Source organism: Colius striatus, chromosome 9, assembly GCF_028858725.1.
Source record: "Colius striatus isolate bColStr4 chromosome 9, bColStr4.1.hap1, whole genome shotgun sequence".
NCBI classification, from domain to species: domain Eukaryota; kingdom Metazoa; phylum Chordata; class Aves; order Coliiformes; family Coliidae; genus Colius; species Colius striatus.
In genome coordinates, this window is record NC_084767.1 from 23,337,574 (window position 1) to 23,358,213 (window position 20,640).

At 38.2% G+C, this 20,640-nt stretch overlaps 1 protein-coding gene across 6 annotated transcripts in view; it reads left to right on the forward strand.

Annotated features, from left to right (window-relative positions):
- Positions 1-20,640, forward strand: part of AGAP1 (ArfGAP with GTPase domain, ankyrin repeat and PH domain 1) — a 402,183-nt gene that overhangs the window by 311,195 nt on the left and 70,348 nt on the right. The window contains exon 14 of one of the 6 annotated variants that reach the window (XM_062003065.1): positions 3,018-3,992. The exons of the other annotated variants lie outside the window; for them this stretch is intronic. Within the exon in view, the coding sequence (XP_061859049.1) occupies positions 3,018-3,028 (11 nt within the window). The 3' untranslated portion in view covers positions 3,029-3,992. Of the gene's footprint in view, positions 1-3,017; positions 3,993-20,640 lie in introns of those variants that run through there. 6 annotated transcript variants of the gene reach the window in all.

Sequence of the window (20,640 nt, forward strand, 5' to 3'; positions counted from 1 at the left end):
CTGTTAGCAGTTTTTCTCCAAGTGGTTGCATGTAGCATTTTCACATCTGTCTGGCAATTCAAAGCCGTTTTCATTTCAATAATTCAGCCTTTCCTCAGGAAGAGACTTATTTCCTTGTTCTCTTGCACTTGACTACAAATCTGTCTGATGACCTAAACATTTTCTTTTTGACTTTTTCTTCCTCCACGCTTGCCGTAAGCATAGATTGAAACCTGCAGAGGATTACTGAAGGTTTGAAGACCATAAATCCAAATTAAATAGTGAAAGGAAGAGGTTTTGGGATGCCTTGGCAAGTATTTGAGATATGGCAGGTGGCTTACTGAAAACAGGGTACAGGAGATTGTGGTGATAATCGTGGGAGAACCATGTCTTCCTTACTTCTGGAAACCCTGAGCAGGAAATCCTACTGCAGGAGGAGGATCTTCTTGCAGTAGCTATTCTTAGACAGTTACAATGGATCAGAGTTAAATGATGTGGTTAATTCTGGATTTTATATTGCCTTCCTTTGGGTCCAGGCACATTTCAAGTGTTAGTTTTCAAACAGACATTCCGAGTTTCTTCATTTTTGTCTGTAGGAAAGCTTAAGTGTTCAATGAGGTTTAAATCTGGTCTTCAGCAAACTCTAGCATTTTTACTGCACGTACGGTCAGGTTTTTTTTTCCTTCTTGAATGTGTCTGCTTTGATCATTGACCTCTGCCCAAGTATTCAGATATCACGATGATGGACACTAGTGAGCCCAGGGTGATTCACTAATTCCAAGGACTGATGCTCATCTCTTTTATGCCCTTTCATAAAGGTCATGCTGATTCTTCTTTCTCCACACAGTCTGCACATGCACAGCCCTCTCTTTCTGGGTTTGATTCTTTCATCTTACTTGGTTTATCTTTTTACGAGTCTTCTGAGGCAATGGTTACAGCAACAAAAATACTAAAGAAACTGTGCTGTAGTTGGATGAAAATTAAAATTCAATTCCTACTTTGGAAAACCAGATTCTTGTGAATTTTTTTCAGTGCAATGAAACCCAGGGAGAAGTTTTTTAGTTCTCTGTACAGAACATGTCACTGAAAAAAAATTCTCAATGTTTTTGAGGGTAACAGCAGGAATGCTTACATTAGGCAAGATGCCAGCAACCAGCAGTGTTTTTCCCACCATGCTGTCTAAACTTGCTCAGAGCAGGATTATACAGTGCTGTGTTTCAAAGAGGAATAGCTGCTCAGAGCCTGATCTGTTTTGGTACCCTTCTGCTGCTACAGTTAGTGGAACAGCCAGTGATAATAGGAAGCTTTTTCAGTGTGAGAACAAGCAGAAAAATTAAAAAGCTTTATTGGAAATACCCTTCACAGGAAGACCTTTTCCAGTGTTTATTTTTTGTATTCTTGTTAGTTTTAAAACTTCATGGCTATGCCAGCATGAACCTCAATCCATCTGTGTGATTTTAGGAGGTGTCTTTTAGCATTACATCTGGATCATCTGTGCTCTGCTAGTGTTTTGTTGACTAAGAGCACTGGCCAACAGTGCCAAAATACCTGTCTGCTGTAGGAGCAGTCCAACTGCACCCAGTTAGATGAGTGAACCTGCTCCTTCAGTCAGCAAGATGCAAGGCAGCTGCAGGCAGAGCAACGTTAATTTGTCTTCTCTCTAGTCAATGTAGGCAAAACAAGCATAGTTCTGTGTTCCCCTTCATACAGATGGAACTGAGAAACAGGAATTGATGGTAGAGTATTAAATATGATTAGTGTCTCTGTAGGCTTTCCAAACTCTGTGTTTTCTGTGTAAATCATGCTCCACATTCCTCTTCATCATTGGTTCTTAAAAAACTTTTGAAGGATGAAGAAGGACATTTTATGTTTCTTTTTGGAAGTATTTTCTTAACACAAAGATATTTGTTCTCTGCCCCTTGTAAAGTAATTGCTTTTCCCTGTGCTTTTCTGATCTGTACAGTCAAGCAAGCCCCCAACTCTAGGTATACACTTTCTGACTGTAGCTAAGGATGAGCCCTAGTTTACTGTGAATTTGGGGTTTTGTTTTTTTCTTTTTAATATTCCTGATGTGAACTGGTAAAGGTATTTCAAAAGCTTGTGATCTTCACATGCATGTTGTACAACACTGCAGTCATTCTTCTGTTGCAAACCTCAAGAAGTGTTGAAGAGGAGGTATAGTTAAGATTGAAATAAAAATCTGTTTGTTTTTTATGGTCAGGAAAACAAGATTTAGTCAGACTTTTCATTTGTAGTTTTTAGCATTAAGCAAACTTTCACTACTTTCATCCAATTTCTCAGCTGTATGGAGGCTTGAGTGCGGGATGGTAGGACAAAGTGCAAAAAGCCAAGGGAGGTGCCAGCTTATTTCCAAGACTTCTTGGGCTCCCTAAGCCATCCCAAAACCAAAAATGACCAAGAGAATTAGGGAGGTGCAGTTCTTAGTAGCATTCTCTGGAGTATGTATAATACTTGAAAATTTAGTATTTTGTGTAAATTGGAAGTAATACAGCTGTTAACCAAACATCCAGTGTATGGTGCATGAAAAAAATGTATATCTTACCTACAGCTTCTCACTCTAAGCTAGCCTTAATCTGATCCCTCAGGTGTTTCTGTGATTTACATGCTGACATTATATATTGAAATGATTTAAATGTGCTTAACTATGTGCATAGTCTTCACCAGACAATTTCAATATACATTTCCTTAGGTGCATAGTTATAGTAAATATGCTGTAGCCAGACAGAACTAAACCAGTTAAATTTCTCTAACTGTGTATAAAATAAACAAAAAAAGTTAATTGGAATTTATTTTAAATTTAGTGGAAAGATGTCTGAGAACTGTTTAATGAAACAGATGCAAACAATGAGCTGTAGTGTTTGTGGGAGAGTGGATTCTTTGTTTAACAGATGGAATTGACATTGTTAATGCTAATATTTGTTTAGAGTATGTTGAATTTAGCACTATAATGAAGGAATGTATTTTTACATGTTGCTCATACTATTTTACCTTCCTTTTGACTTTTTGTGGTCTTGAAGAAACCTTCTGACATTGCTAGAGGACAGTGTATACTGAAACCTTTCCAGCACAAAAAGTCACAGCATCATCACTCCCTTTTCTCCGCAAGGAAGATGTGAAATCTAATATCTTGACCTGCAGCTGCAGCAAGGGCAAAACTACTCACCTGTTAAAGAATTTGTAACCTTTAGAATCAAATCTATTAGACGTCAAGGTCCCTGTATGGATTGTGTTCAAGTAATGCGCTGAACTAAACTGCCCCAAAATTTCAAGTAAAAGCTCTTTCCAGTCTGTTATAGGATAATTAAGTATACTGCGGCGGTTGTACAGGCAAACAGATGTTTCCAGTAAGAACTCCATGAAAGTCATTCCCAGTCATTTTGTCATCCTGGTTATTTTACCTAGCCTCTATAAATGAGTTAATAATTGCAACCAACTATGTAGTAGGAGTGGATATGGAGGCATTCTTGGGAAAGCGTCTTTTATTTCAGTAACAAGGCAGGTCTTTGATACTGTGAGATGTTTGAGCATGTGAAAATTAAATAAAGCATTAGTGCTGGCGTTAGGGAAGTTTCCCTCATATTCCTGTGACCTGTGTGTAGCCAGACCAGAGTTAAATTACATTAGGTCATGTAGACGCTATTCATGCATCTTGCCCAGTGGCAGCCACAAGGCCTATCCCAGTACCTTGCACATGGGCATGGCCAGAGCTGGGACGCTGCCACTGCCATGGTACACGGAGGGCCTGAACACACCAACTTGGGGCAGGGGATTCCCCACATGTGGTAAAGCAATAACATAAAGTCTGACGATAATTCAGTTCATTACAGCTAAAAAAAAAGTAATTTAAGAACAACTGGTTTCCCCTACTGGTCTATCCCCAGACTTTCTATTGTTGCTTTACAACACGTGTGCAACCCACTGACCCAAACTAAGTATACACAGCCATCATTTGCACTGTGGCAGTAGCAGTATCACAAAGATAAAAATTATGAGATAATGTAGTAAGCTTTTTCCTCTCTTTTTTTTTTATAAAATAAAAAACACAAAAATTGTAAAACTCAAGTGCAGACCCATGTCATACAGAAGAGCAGTGTGTTTCCATCCTGTTATGCAGTGTATCTATGTATCTTCTGATGGATAGTTTAATGCTAGAAGGTTTTGTTTGTATTTCTGGCCTCTTAAGTACATGAAGTTTTAGAAAGTAAATGTTCCGTAGTTTTAAAAAATGTCCTGCAGTATTCAAAGTGAGATTGAGTGGCATTTTTACTGCAATGTTGAATGAAGGCTAGAAGCATTTATTTGGATCTGGAAGGGTTTGCAGTATAAGCAGACAGTTAGGAAGGTGGTTTGTATTTTTTTTCAATAGGTTTGTAATCGATTTAGAGTTACTGCTGAATTCTCTTTATATACAGTTTGTTGATCATCATGTCATTTGTGTAGTCCTGCTGTGTATTAAATATTTCAGAAATTTCAGCAAATGGCATTTTGCTGAATTTCATACTGCACACACCAAAAAAATCTAATGATAGTAATTTATTGATCTACAGTTTAACAAGCTTGGTTTTAGTAAGATTTTAGGAGTGTGATTTGGTAAGTATATACCACCTTAACTTGTGGGTTGTTATGGAAGAGTTGTAGACCTTTCCTGATCTACCTATTTTCTGCTTCAGTTGTTTTGAAGACAAAAATTTATTGTTAAACAAAACAACAAAAGCCCACAATTCTAAGTTGGCATTAAAAGTAAAACAAAAATGAGCAAAATATCTAGCTGTATTTTTTCTGTCTGAGAACTTAAAAAAAGATATCAACAGTATGCAACCATATTTGTTGTCTGTAATTCCAAATGCTTGTTTTGATTTAAGTGTACTCCAAGTGCCTCAGAGGTTATCACCTATTCAGTGTGAAAAAACTCTTTGGTTGTAATTCCACTGATCATCAGTAACTTCGTTCACTGCTTCGCAGGAGATACAGTACTGGCCAATTGCTGTACACCTGAGAGAAACAGGAGGGCAGAAATTAATAAAATCTAGACTGAATCTTCAGAGACTTACTTTCAACCAAGGCATAAAGGTCACTTGTTGGGAAACCTTCAGCCTGAGTCGTCACAGCCTATCTGACATGAAAGGTTTGCTGCTGAAAGACATTTATGTTGATGCTGAGGAGTGAAGGACAAGGGAGGTGAAGCTCATCTATTGTTTTAACCTACTTCATTGCAGGCTAAACAAGTTAAAAGATTCCTTCTTCTCTTTAAAACTGCTCAGAGTCTGAAGAGGCTGCAGGTTCCACCTACCTGGTTGAAAGGAAAAGTGTCACAGTGGTGGTCAGCAGGAGCGGGGATTCTGGAAAGAATGAGTCCCAGGATGAATTGGTGGTGGTTGTACACACCAGCATGTCTGAAGAGCTAGAGAAAGATAACACCTCTTTTTTCTTTTACCTATATTTCTCTGAAAAGTGGTTTCACTATTAGTATATCAAATGCGCTGCATTGTGACTGCAGAAGTGTACACTGTGTGTCCTTAGTACAAGTGCTGCACTGTGGTTTGACCTGAATTTTTGGAAAAGGAAGAAGTTTTAGGTAGCTTTATAATTGAATGAAAGCAAGTGACACCTTAGCATTTTACTGGCTTCAGGTAATTAGTGTCCTGAGATACAGACCTTGCTAATGACAAAAGTTTGTGATATCCACAAGACGATGTTTACAAGATAGCAAGAAGTCCTTGTAAAATATTAATCCTACTAGAGATTTTAGTTCTATTTTGTTGCTTAAGTAAGAGTGTCTACTTTAAAAGTCCTTGGCAGTTTTTCCAGAGCACAAGACCATGTAATTTCATTATTAATCTATATACCTAGATTAAACTAAAAATAAGATTGATATTATTATGTATTATAAAGCTATAGTAAATGAAAAGACTAAAGTAAGATCGTATTAAGTATAACTTTATTCTCTTGTTCACCACGTAACTGAACTCTTGAGTAAAGGTGTCACAATTTAAATGAATAGTCTGTTTTGGTGTAGAAGGAAGACTTAGTTTTCGAAGGCTGCCTTGTCCTGAGTTTTCTGTGTAGTTGGACTCATGAGCTCATTGGAACCGACTTAGGTAGATACACTGGAATGAAGCTGCTCTTAAAGAGTAAAATTCTTAAGTAGTTCCCCTAAGCAGCTAAAACAGACGCTCTAGAAAAGATAAATATGAAGAAGAAAAATCTATGAAGGTCTCTTACAACCTCTCCCAGGAAGTCCCCCCAACCACGGACTGTTCTGGAAGGTATAGTAGGGTACATGTTGCTGTATCTGTAGCTGTTGTTCTTTTTGTAGGTATCTCCCACTAGTCGGTGATGGAAGCATAGCTGGAGGTAGACCACATGCCCCCACCTGTGGTGGCTGTTCATATGCTCTGCTTCTCCATGGCATGCTTTGTTAGTTGATGTTTGCCTTAGGAGGCAGAGAACAGCCTTGAGTGGAATGTTGATAGGGTACCAGCTGATTGCAGGCATGCTTTTTTTATTTGTAGTATGGAACATAAAAGTAATGTCAATGTCTTCGTTGTGGAGGTTTGCCATCTATACTTCAAACCTGGAATTCAAGGGGGAATGTGTCAATAGGTCTGATCTACCCTAGGGTTATAAAACATGGTCTTGGCATTATGCTAAAAAGAATTCATAATCAAGAAGTATGCACAGAACAGAATGTAGAAATAACAAACTAGTATTTTTTTTTAATTACAAAACTCTGTGTTTTAGTTAATTGTGGGTAATCCCTGAAGAGTGGATGCTGCTACTCAGTGAGTTCTTACGTCTAAGAACCAATTTGAGCATGTCAGGAAATACTCCTTGTGTAATGAGCTTCCTTGCTCCAGGTCTGAAGAACCTCTGTGAGCAAAGAGACCATGGCTGCCATTAAATCCAGGTGAAACAAGTGCTGATCTTTCCCAAATGCACAGCTTTGCCAGTCATCTCCCCTCTGTGCTCCAAGTAGAGGTGTTCCAGGAGTGACATCCAGCAAGAGAGATGTAGAAAAGCCTAATTTGATAAAATTTGTGAATTTAGGTGTACCTAATACCATCTGCTTATAGGGAAGTGAGAGTGACGATAACATTTACAGTTGATTCCAATTCAAGTGGGGGTTGGTCTGTTCACCGTAGTAACGGGCAATAGAACAAGAGGAAACGGCCTCAGGTTGAGTCAGGGGAGGTTCAGGCTGGATATCAGGAGGAATTTAATGACTGCAAGGGTTGTCAGGCATTGGAATGGGCTGCCCAGGTAGGTGGTGGAGTCACTGTCCCTGGAGACGTTTAAGAGACAGTTGGATGTTGCACTTAGGGAAGTGGTCTCGTGGTTGATAGGGCTGGGACAAAGGCTGGACTGGATGAATTTAAAGGTCTGTTCCAGCCAAAACGATTCTATGATTCTATGAGTCTACATAGGGTTGCCCAGTCTGACAGTCTTCCGTATGTTGTAGTCATTACAGGTTTGGGGAATTCTCTAGTTATACTGCACATAGCCTCTCCATATTTTGCTAGTTGCAGCCAAATGTTTCCTTTGCTGCTTTTTAATACTGGTGGCATTTTTTTTTCAGCAATCTTAGACTTTATATTTTAATAACAATAAATATTTTTGTCCTTTTTGTTTCAGTTCTTTGTTAAAATGTTTATGACACCTTTTAAAAAGCAGATCCAAACCAAAACATAGGAAGGTGATAAGTAAATAAGTTGTTGAATATGCATCTATTTTTGCCAGGAATTTTTCTTTAAGAATAGCAAACAAAGTGCAAAAGCCTGAGCAATTTAAAGTTGTGTCCCTTGAAGAGATGAGGATTCTTCTCTCAATTTTCCTCTGTGGTTTTGATTATCTTCAAGTTACCTATTCTGAGATTTATGGTTTGAAGCATTTCTTTTCTCATTTCTGTACATTAATAGTCTCTCCATGTGCTCAAAGGGTAGGTTAGGTTTAACTGGGCATGATGTTTCAACCTTTCTTGAACTGCAAGTCTCAATATCAGCATTGGCAAAGTGCTGTGCATTTCAGATTCTTGCATGGTCATAGAGCCCATGAGAGTCTGTGAAGTGTGGAGCTGGACATCCTCTTTGCCCTGCAGAGGAAAAGGTTTGAAAAGGTGACCAACTAATGTGAGAGGGTGAGGTTCTCAGCAGTTAAATTCCAGGTGGAGAGCACCATGATGCAGAAGTCAATCTGCTGTAAATGTTGATGCTGTAGATGTCAGTGGGTATTCTTTACTAGGCTGACTTTTCCTTCCGCTTAAGCAGTAGGCTCTTGTCTAATCATAGCAGCCTTCTCCATTTGAACAATGCAACTCTGGAGCCATTCCAGTTATGATGCTCTGTGGTATTGATGTCAGCCATTTACAAGACAATCCATAACAGTAATGTAGACCTCTTTTGATTTCCAACCCCTGACCAGTTGGTTATTTCAAACCTGTGTTGTTTTGCCAAGTTTTAATCAAATAGTCGCCTTGAATTAGCTGTCAAATTCAGTGACAACCAGATATTTGATATCTTTCCATCTGAAGTCTCTACTGCTGTGCATGAGACTGACACATGCTGTGCATGAGACTGTAGTGCTGAGCTTGCAGCATGTTTGTTTTACATCCTGAGCTTTAATCTCCTGTTTGCAATCCCTCCACCTTTCTCTTTACAGATGGGTTACTTGTGATAGATGTTATGCATTATATGTAGTGTGTAACTCCAGTGAAAGGACTGGGTAAAAAGAAAACTTGAACAGGCCTCCTCATTGACATTTTCTACCAATTTCCCCCCACTCCCCAAAGAAAAAAAAATTAATAAAGGTTTCTTTTGTGAGCATGAGATGGAGAAAATTGGCCATTTGTCTGTGAGGTAATAAGCTTTGGTATAATATGAAAATCTTATCAAATGATTAAATTCAATGACATTAAATCACAATTCATGAAAGAAGAATACTGCACAGTTTAATTCTATTTAATTTTTGAGGGGGAAAAAAAGCCAAAAAAAAAAAATGTTTGAGTTTCTCTTAAGCTGATTTCTCTGTCCTCTTTCTTAAAAGTGCCTTTCTAGTTGCCGCACAGTGATGTGATCATTATCTGTCACCTCGTCGCCTTGCTGCCTCAACACGCAGTAAAATACAGAAAAAAAATAAAAAAGAGGGAAAGAAAAAAAAAAAAAAGACCAGAGGAGCTTGTGAAGTATGACTTCCTATCCCAAGACTCATTGCCTGCGATTCGTACCGCTTGACAGTAATGATCTTATTACAGTACTCTGGACCTTGAAGAGATTTCATGAGGAGAGCGAAAGGACGTGCCTCCATGTAATCAAGTAGCGCTGAATATTCCACACGTTTTTGATCACACACTGATTGGGCACAGTTTTAGCCCATCTTCTAGTCAATTATGCATGGCCCCTCATGCTCCTGTGATAGTCAGAAACATTGATAGCTGTTGTCTGGGGGGGCTGGCAGCCAGCCAGGGCTTTGAAGTGCAGTCATTCCGGGAGAAGTGCTTTTTAGTTGGAATTGATTGCCTTTCTTTAGGTTTTTGCTTAATGGCAAAACTGTATTGGAGAGGGCTTCAGGTGAAAAATGGACGTATTAGCCATTTAGAGTAGCTGAACTCCTAGTCAATTTTTAGCTTTCCTCAGTTTCCATCTAATTTATATTTAATGATGTAACATTTGATAATATTTAAGATATTTCATTTTCAGTTGCTGCTTAGCACACATGTTGAGCACATGTTAAATGACAGCATATCAGTTTTCAGGTTTTCGAAATTAATCCAGTTTAACCTTCAGACCACAAGAACGTGTCTTTTTTGGCACATGTTCCAGTAGGCACTGGGTTTATCTGCAACTGGGACGACAACAACGTTACTACACAGAGCGAGTGCTGTTTTCATTCCATAACGAGGATAAATCTGCACGTTTTCAAAGAAGCAAAGGGTTGGTAGCTGGGGCCTTAGTTTAGATTCTCTTTGTTTCAGAGGCTGATTTGGCCGCTGTTATTTTTTTGCCTATAAAAATGTCACATTTTTCTTAATTCAGACTCCTCCTACAATGGAAAGAAAATCATTAAAGACATGCTTGTCAAACTCAAAAAGCAGTGTATAAGGAAATATTTAAGCATAAGCCGTTCTTCTTGTTCCAGTACCGCCAGTCTTGTTTCTCACATTTGAATGTGCTACAGTATCTAATTTTCGGATGTGTTTGGAGAGATGGGAGTAGGAGTTACTGTAGGCTGAAGTGCAGCAGTGTATTAGCCATGCATTGCACGAAGAGCTGATGTTTCCCCTACTCAGATTATGCTGTGACTGGCAGTGAAAAGATGCAGTCCAAACACCTCAGTAGCACCCCAATTTTTTATTTCTGCTTGTCAGTAGAATTCTGCTTCACCTGCCTACTGCTGGCTGAAATAATAAAGCAGTCCTGCAAAAAAACATGTCAGTCTCTCAGCCTTTTCTGAAGACATTTCTGCCAATAAGTATCTCCCTTACGGGACTGCTTCCTTCCAAGGTCCAACAGAACTTACAGGGTTGCTTAAACAAGTAATCTGACAAAAGGTCAGTTGCTCTTTAAACTTGCAAGGGAAACCATCCTTATGGACCCTGCCCTGCCCCTCTTCTGCTACTTCCTTTTGAATTGAGGTGGGAGTAATAGAGGTCGTAAAACTAACCCTATACTGGGCAGTCCTATCCTTTAAAAAGCATTTTTTTTCCCCAAAATTTATTCTGTTCTTTAAGATCAGTTCTCACTTCCCATATAGGGGCCACACCAGAATTACAGAGCGGGAAAAAAGTAGTCCTGGTGGGTTTTGTTCTTTGAAGCAGAGCCTTTGGGTTTTCTTACAATGATATCCTTAAGGTGAGGGTGGTGAGAGTATAACAGGATGCTCAAAGAGGTTGTGGATGCTCCATCCCTGAAAAAGTTCAGGGCTTGGATGGGGCTCCAGCTACCCTGGTCTAGTGAAAGGTGTGTCCCATAGCAAGGGTTAGACTAGATGAACTTAGAAGGTACCTTCCGACTCAAACCATTCTGTGATTATGAGTCCCAGCATACTGCAGGAAAATTCATGAAACTTGGCTCTTTTGGCTATTTTCATCACTTTTGTTTTCACTACTGTTTTCTCTTTAACCTCATCTGTATCCTTTCAAACTTTTTTGCAAAAAGAACTTTTTTGCTCAGCCCGAAGAAACTTCCTTGTTTAGCTGTGCTCTTGGGGCTTCACAGCAGGCAATACACTTAGTTATATACTGACTGTGGAACCTGTGAATCCAGATATAGAATAGTACAGGTAATTATCGAGACTGAAGACAACATTTTGAAGGGAATATGCTTTTTAGAAATGATACTGTGAGAGTTCAAGTCTGTTTAAATGTCTTCCTCAAAAGGGTTGTCAAGCCCTGGGACAGGCTACGTAGGGAAGTGGTAGAGTCTCCTCACCTCTGGAGGGATTCCAAAGCCATGTAGATGTGGCTCTGAAGGGTGTGGTTTAGTGGTGGTTGTGGCAGTGCTGGGTTAAAGGTTGGACCCAATGATCTTAAAGGTCTTTTCTAACCTAAATAATTCTATGATTCTAAATACAAAATATTTCAGTACTTGGAGACTCAAATGAAATATTCCACTGAAATACTGTAAATAACAAATGTGTACATTTACATACTAAAACTAAGTGCTTATCAATGTTAGGTGGTCTACAATCAAGATCTTGAAAATATCACCAAGGATTCCTGAAGATTTGTTTTCATAAATTCCCCACTTGCCAGGCAACATACCTGAGTTCACAGAATACTTAAGAAGCCTTGGTGTTTAGTTGAATTACAACAAACAAATTGTGATAAATTTTAGATTAATATGTGCTTGATGTATTTAATAAGGTAAAATGTAAGTTAATACTCACCAGAATACTTAAGGAATCTGGTGTGAGGATCCAAAGTAATTATAAGGAAATGTGAAAATATATTAATTTTAAGTGATTTGTCAACTACATTCTTGATCTCTCAGACTCCCTGTATATACTTAGATACCAGCTTGCCTAGGCAAAACTCAAATTAATAATTAGGTCACCATTGCTTACAGATAAACTTTGGATCCTTGATGCAAAGTGAGAAGGTAGACTTTCACAATAGACTCTTAGTGCCCCATGGAGGAATAGGATGTACTGGAATGATGGGCAGGTTTTTCATGACAAAAGAGTATACTCGGGCTTTGATGTTTTGTAATCTTAAAAGAAAATTGAGTCTAAGAATATAAAAGAGCAAGTGTTTATCTGTAAAGTTATATTGTTTACCAAGTCATCTTAAACAACATCAGAACTGTTATGGAAGCTGGTGGTTTTGCTCTGAATATGACTAAGGTTTGGGTAACAATTAGCTTCATGATTACTGCCTTCCACTGCTTTCTAGAGGCAGGATTGGGAAGCTCCTGAGCGCAGGTCTACATCAGGGTCTGCTTTTACAAAGTGATACATACCAAAAGTTTTAAGTTCAGTACTCTGGTTTGTTACTGACAAAATATGTTCAGAACTGCTATGACATTAACAAATAGCTATGGAAGAGATTGTAAGAAGCGTTTTGCTTTTTAATTAACCATATCAATAATTATCTGCTGCCTTCAGTAATAAAAATATGAATATAGTTCATAGGATTTTTTCTATTCTGTGAATGGTATTAAAGAGCTACTCCCAGGCAAACAGCTGATGACACTTAGAAAATATTTGTAAAGAATCTATGAAAATGAACTCCGACAATAAATTATCTGTTAGTAATGAACTGTGCTACTGCTCCACTTGCAAAATATCCCAACAGCTTCTTTACCAGCTAGTTGGGATCACAGCCAGCAGTCTGTTGCTTTCAGCCAATAAAAGCAGAGGCAGGTTGAAATATTGACTTCATACAGAATATTTCCATAATGAAGAATGATAGCAAAGTACAGAAAATGCTATAGAATGGCCAGTTTACTTCCAGACAAGAAGAGATTAACTGGTGTCTGTTCAGATCATTTTCAAAGTTTTCATATGTTACCTATATAGCTCCACAAGCAAAAGATGGCTTCTACATGCTCTCTTAAGTGAATAGTCATTGTACAAGGAAACCTGCTTGATCATTAATTGAAGTATTTCACTACCTACAATTCCTTATATTAATGAAGAGGGGGAAAGTCTTTTTTTTTGTTTTCTAGAAGTTCTTCTTTCAGGCTTTTTATTTTCTCCACAGCCTTTAACTGGAGACGTTCTTGTTACATATCATCAGGTTCCATAATTTGTCATAATGCTACTCAATGGCTCGTCTAAAAAATGTAAAGGGGCGTTGCCTAGGTTGTTAGGCCTAAAGTTTAACCTACAGTGCTTTTGAAAAAAAGAAGAAAAGATTTACATAAACTGTCCCCCAGAGCCCGAACAGAGCCAGAATAAAATCCAGAATGATTTTCTGAGCAACACAGGAGACAGCACATAGGTCTCTTTGAGTCTCTGCTTGTGAAAATTGTTCTGTGCTTTGGTCCTGCTTGTAGAAGGATGTTGAATATACAAGAAACTTAACTCTGTGGCATGTTAAGAGGAGAGAAATCTTGTTCAGCATCTAGGAATTCTCACCTCCTAGCTCTTAGTCCCTACCAGGTACTCACTTTTCAGACCATTTTAAGTCTATCCTTAACACATCAACCAACACAATATGCTGAAGCTTGAGATTTTCATTGACAAATCCAAAATGAATATTATTTTTTAATCCCCTTTTTTGCCTTCAAAAGACCTTGCAGGGAAAGAGGAGATGGAGATTTTTATCTGCAAGTAAAAGGCACTGCCAAATACTCTGCAGCCTCCATAATGGTAATAGAAGTCAGAAGTCCAGCCACTTTTGCAAGGGTGTAGGAGGAATGGACTAGGTTGGAATGACAACTGTGGACATGCTGAGATTTACTAGGAAAAAATCACTTTAAATCTGTTTGTATCTCAGCTGTACGTCTCTGGGAACAGTTTTCATTATTTCCCCTCCACTTTTTGGGTGAGACTGCTTTCCAGCCAGGTCTCTGCTAGATCAATGAAGAGGGTGAGGTTCTGCCAGTTACACTAAGCTGTGAGATTAAATCAATTACTTGTGATTTTTCAGTACCTTCACTGTATTCCCATTTCAAGCAGGAGAAGATGACTGTATTGGTTATAGAATTTTTAAGGATTTTGTAACCTCTCAGTGACATTATGGCTTACCTGGGGAGAATGTGTTTTATCTCTCTGGAGGGAACCCAGCAGTTCAGTCTCCGCTTGATAGCTCTGATTTTCTTGTGAGCAGGCTTTGTGTTATCTGTGATAGCACATTGCTTTTGCTTGGTTTTTCATGCTTAGTTTCTTTAGCAAACCCGTTTGATCTCGCCCACCAAGCAAGCAGTCCTTAACTTGTGCACACATGCAGATATGCCAAATAAAAAGAAAGAATCTGCTAGTCCATCCACCTTTATTATATTTGATTGTGTGGTGTTTTGACAGTAATCTTAAGATTGTGGTTGGTCTTACATGTCTTGGTTTTTCTCTGCCATCAATTACTGCGACTACTCCACGTGAAAGGGTGGGAACCTCTGCTTTCTTTTAGAGAGCTGATTGATGGGTGAGAAGAATACATCAGGGTCATGCTGATATCTTATGATGCCCAGGAAATGCAGGGTAAATAATTAAATGTCATTAGTCCCACTCCACCTGGGCAATAAGTCATGTGCTTGAAGTTGACATTAGAAAAAGCAAGTCTAATTCCTCTGCCTTGAACAAACACAATAATACATATATATGTATGTAAGTATGTACACAAACTCAAAGCTTTTTACAGGCTTATTTTCTATGACCATGAACAATGGTGGGAGAATTTGTGTGGTAGGAGAGGTTAGACATAAATCTATGAATAATCTGAAAAAGTTTAAGAAAGATTAAATGCAAAAGATGTACAGTTCTCCACTCAAAAGGATGCTTGTATTTTAAAAAGCATTATGATTTTGAGTGGAAGTGGAGGAAACAATTGAAGAAGATTTCAATGGGAAGGATGATGAAGATGATGGCAACAAATATGAATCAGTAGACAGAAAATGTAAATTGTTGATGAAGTTAAATATATAGAATGTGAGGTCTGCAAGGTTGATGAAAGAGAAATTTCTTAAATTCATCAGCAACAAATAAATTCTAGCCATAATATGAATCTAAAGCTTGACAAAAGACTAGTTTCAAAAAGGAAAAGCAAGAAATTGTCTCTCATTCAAAAAATTAAGAATTCTTCTTACTCTTAAATTTGTACTTCTGGTAAACAGTCAAACAACAGCTCAATATCATCTACAGGGTGAGTGTTTAATTAACATTTATATCTGCGCAAGCAGATTAGCTGTTGTCAGGAGTACTAAAAACTTGACTTAGGATCTTTCTAATCAACTGTCACGTCATCTTGAGTGATCTTGTAGCTGTGGGAATGTTTGAGAACTGGAAAAAAAATTTATATTATGCTCATAGCTGAAAAGAGGGAAAAGATCCTGAAGAATGTATGTATTATTTAAACTGTTGATCCAGTGGAAAATAATGGGGAGACTGATTTGTGAGAGGATCTGAAAATTATTTCCATTGCCAGAGTAACAGTTATCTAAATCTCTTACAGGAGATTGTCAAGTGATAAAAAGCTGAGCAATTTTTAATTCTACATTATCACAAATATCTTTCAAAAGTGAATATGTTGAGTTAATGCTGCCTGATAACATTTTTTAAAAAATTTTGTACAATCACTAGAAGAATAATCAATGTCATTTAAATTAAAAGGATTAAAAGGACTAACCAGTAGGTCACAAGAAGCAGTTGTAAATGGGTATTCATTATCCAGACACAGGAAAGGGTTGACTTGGGTTTTGTTTTGAGTCACATGCTGTTTGGTGTTATGGATGAATTTTTTTTGTTGCTTCTCATGATGTTAGTCATCTTCATACTCCGGCCTCATTTTTCCTGTTAGCGAGAATGCAGCCTATGAGATTTTTACCTCTCCGGGGATCTTTTAGGCCTTCTGAAGAAAATCCTTCTTGCTGGTTCTGCTTTGACAGGTACCTTTCTCTTCCTTTTCTCTGAACTATCTCACGTGTGCACATGCAAACTGAGCTTTTGTCTTTCTGTGTACAACTCAGATTCATCTGTGGGGGGCTTTGTAGTCTCTATCAAAACTCACCACTGGGTGCACGTCTTGTGCAGCTAACCAGCTACCTTGAACCCCCCAGAGCTGTGTCCCTCCATGTCACTGTGACTGAGAAAAATGCCATCTTTTAGCTCTCTCAGCATCACTGAGATATGTGATCTGGGCTTCATCTTTTGATTCAGGCCTCCTTCACTACCTCATATCTCAGTTGCTGCAGCATCTTTTTTCCTGGCCTTGATGAATGTGGTACCCATTCATCTCTATCCAGGTGCTACTACAATGGTTGCTCCCTCAGCCTGTCACTTTTCCTGTGTCACCCTTCACTTGATGTCCTTTTCGATGGCCTCTCTGCTGTATTGTATCAATGATGAGCTGCCGCCATTCACTTTGAAGGCCCATCACAGCATTGGCTCTTTCTAATTCACTTTCACCACGCTCATTTCTCCCTAGTGTGAACCTCAACATCTGTTTAACATTTTCATCTTATATTGATTGAGCACAGGCGATCAAAATACATTACAACAGCTTCTTCCAGCGTGAAAATACTTGCAACTTTATAACAAAGTGCTTACATTAAGGCCTATATCTGCAAATAGTGGAGGACTGAGTGAAAACTTGTCTGTATGTGCTGTAATCAAAATGGGCACTTCAAGTATGGTGTAGCCTTTAAATATGATGGGGATTGCTTGACCCTTTGGCATTCATGTAAAAGCTGGGTTTTATTTTGATTGAGTTGGGTTGTAATACGCTGTTTATTTAAAATGTAACTTTTTTTAAGAGCGATATTAGACAAGGAAGTAAGTTATTTTACTGCCTCTCCTGTATGGGAACCTTTTTTTTAGTTTAATGGGATTGTTTAGTTAATCATTTGCAAGGTGTGAGTTATAGTGGTGTACATATTACTCTGACTGTGTTGTGTGAGTATAAAAATCTGTGGTCTGTCACTTTTTTCACAAAATTAGAACGTTTTTATTTTACCACTGCATAAGGTTTTTTGCCCTTGGGCTGATTTTCCTCTTATGTTTGGTTTTTTTTTAAAAAAAAGAAAAAAGAAATTCCAAATTCAGGGTGCAAAGTTGAAAAATAATGCAAGAGAAGGCAAACTCTGGGAAGCTCCGTACCCTGAGGTCTGAAAGTTTTGAAAGATTGACTTAACAAAATAGATTTGACTTCTGCAGGAAGTAGGTTGATACCAATACAACCAGTGAGATAAAGCTACTGTCGCTTATAAATGTAAAGCATCATTCATTTTTCAAGGTAGGGAGGGAATCCGTCTCATGCTACCTCAAAATCAGCCACATCCCTCTCTCCCATCTGAGGGGAAAATGGGATTTGTGGTATACAACAGGCATTGGAATATTATGCTGTGCTATGCATAGCAGTCTTGACAGGTCTGTATAATGCTGCAGTTTGGATTTTGCCATCAAGAAAAATCTATAAACTATACTGATCTTTCTGAAATCATTAATGCCTTATTTGTATTGATGATTTCATTTCTGCACTAAAAGAGTGTGGTTGATCTACCTAGCTGCAAGCTGTGGCTTCCCATTTGTATGATACTCCTCTTTCTCACCACGCGCTCCCTCCCCCACCACAAAAAAAAAATGTGTCGCGTAAATTGATTTGGGGATCAGCCTTGATAAAATACCAGTATTCAGCCCCTCACAACGGCATGGCTGTATTGTTAGCAGTTCTTGATTATTTGGATGCTCTGGCAGAAGCTGCCACATCAGACTTGGAGGTGTGCAGAGATTAACTGGTGTCTGTTCAGCCATTTGTCATACAAATAACAGTGCCAGTAGAGTGAAATACTATAAATCATTTTTTTCAAGGATTGAAACCTTTTATCAGTTGTGTCACTTTCATTATTCAATAAGCGATTAGTAACAGCCATTGTCATTTAGCCATTTAGTAGTTAACAGCTCAGAGCTCTGACTAGTAAGGAAGCTTTTGACACTAGCGTCTGATGTAAAAGTGAGATTTAATATTTATCTTTTCAGGCAGAATGCAGTTGTTAGTGTTTTACTGAAAGATGAAGGGCAGTGCAACTTAGACATCAGTCTCTTCTTTTTTTGAGGCTCCCAGTTTTGCTTTATCGTGCATCTGTGTGTTGTTTGTGTTTGATCTGACAAAACATGCAGTATTTAAAATATGCAAATAGAAAATTACATCCTAATTTTTCCAACTTCTTTATTCTAAAGCAAATCACAGCATCTCCCTGGAAATTTTTTGATAACTTTCATGTAAGAGCAGTGGCAGAGAGTCAGAAGCTAAACATGGTCTCACTGCATTGGTTCAAAACAGTATCTGGGCAGATGTTGGGTAGGAGCACATCAAGAATGTCTTCAACTTAACGATTTTTGTATTTTTCACTGGTTACACCTAAATGAACAACTTTCTGTAAATCTAAGGAGCCCCATCCAATGCAAACAGTAACTTTCTGCGTGTGAAGCCCTTTGAAATCAAGATACAAGGAGAAGAGGCAAAATGTTGAATCTGCTGTTGGATAGAATTTTTCTATTCCCATCAAAAGTTTAAAATGAAAGATTCTTAATACTTACTTTCTCCCTAGGAAGACACCTGAGTTAAGACTACCAGCCCATAGACAGGGAGACCTTCAGGATCTATTGTAGGCCATTTTAGTAGTCACTGGTTGAACAGTGAGTTTGGGAAGTTAGCTAACCTGTAAACTACTTGAGAAAGGTCTGTGCTTCTTTGCCCTCTTTGAGCTAGTGATTTAATTTTGCAGGCTTTGAGGATCCCCTAAAATGCAAATTAATAGAATTACTGGTAGCACACCTAAGTGCAGGAGTTGTGGGTGTGCTGCTACATAGGATCTTCTACCTATTCGTAGCTCCAATGAACCCTCTGTGCCCCAGATTGTCCTCTATGCAATGTAGGACCCATCATCTGCAGGTCTGTGTTTTTTAAAGAAGCCAAGGGAAGGAACTGAAAATCATCTTCTATGTTGGTGCAGGCTGATGAAGAAGTTCAAGCAAAAGAGGAGATGGTGACTGTCCTGTTTTAGCACAAACATTCAACTTTATAGAGAAATAATCATTAAAGATGGCTTAGTCTTTTGTAGGAAAGACCTTGACACAATAAATCTCTCCAACTGGTATTTCTCCAATGAGGAATCCCTGTGCTAACATGGGAAGTTGCAGAACAGACAGAGCACCATGCTAAACTATTAAATACCTAATGCTGGCAGAATGACTCATACTTATTTTTACAAGGGATGAAAATTAATGAAGAATTCACATTGTATTCCAACTCTCCAGTGGGAAGCGGTGCTGTGTCTACTCACATATGGTCATGATTCCCCAAGAACAAACAAAAGAGGTGTGTGTGTGTATGCTCCTCAGACGTGCTTATCACTGCCTACCCTGCTGGAGAGCAAACTAATAATGAATCTGGATCATGGGGTGGATTTTTCAAAGGATGGAAACACTTCATGGGAGCCCATTTCTAAGATGCCTCATGGATAGCCTTTTCTAAAATGGTGTAGTGCAAGGTGCTGTATTGCATGACTTGAAATGGCTAATGTTGTTGAACAAGGTTTGGATCCTCTAGTGAGGTTATGTTGCCTATGCTTTACAGTTTAGCTCTCTAATGGTCCTTAGGATCTCATACAGAAAACATCTGCTTTTCCAGAGATTGCTTGTGAAATCTTAGACAGCTGTACTTTTCATTAAAGTTTTTATTTGCATAGTGTGAGCTTATCTTTTACAGTCATGGGGATAGTATGAATTAAATATGTGAGGTGAAAAAAAGGGAGCTATATTAATGGGAATTCTGATTTCTGCTCAATTTTACAGTTGTTTTAAATTTCAGAATAAGCAAAAGCTGTAAGTAACAAAGTGACTTGAATGCCTAATCTAGCTTTATGCTGTCTTAAAAGATTTCTACAGACAACTTGTATCTCTCCTTTGATAACAGTAAAGATAGTGGGAAATCTCCCTTATCATCTTAAGATAGTCTATGAAATGATGAACAAAATAAATCCAAGATAAGCAGTACACCCAGGTCTTTGGAAAAATTTAACTCTTCATCTATATCTACAAAAAATATTAAGGAAATGAAAACTGTAAGAATTAAATAACTATTGGTGTTCCCTGCTGCCTCTGTACAGTCCCAGTTTTGGTTTGTTTTCTGTGAGGTACCATAACAGAAGTTGCTGTAAAGACTGTGCAAACAGCATCTTCCCATCTCTACTGCGTATATAAATATTTTTATTATGAGGCAAGCAGCAAGGATTTTTCTACCACATGAAAAAGCAAACATACTTGTTTTGGCTTTAATTCAGCTCAATGACACTATTGTAGTATATTTTATTTTTAGTTTGCTGTATTTCCACTCTGACACCTAATATCCATTGGAAAAGAAATTTCATGGAAAAAGCAATGTGGAAATACTTGAGAAATTTTAAGATTGAGTATATCTTTTTAAAGTGAGCAGTGAGAAAATGACTCCTTTGAGCAGAAACAGCTTTTTCTGTTGTTTAGTAACTGTTT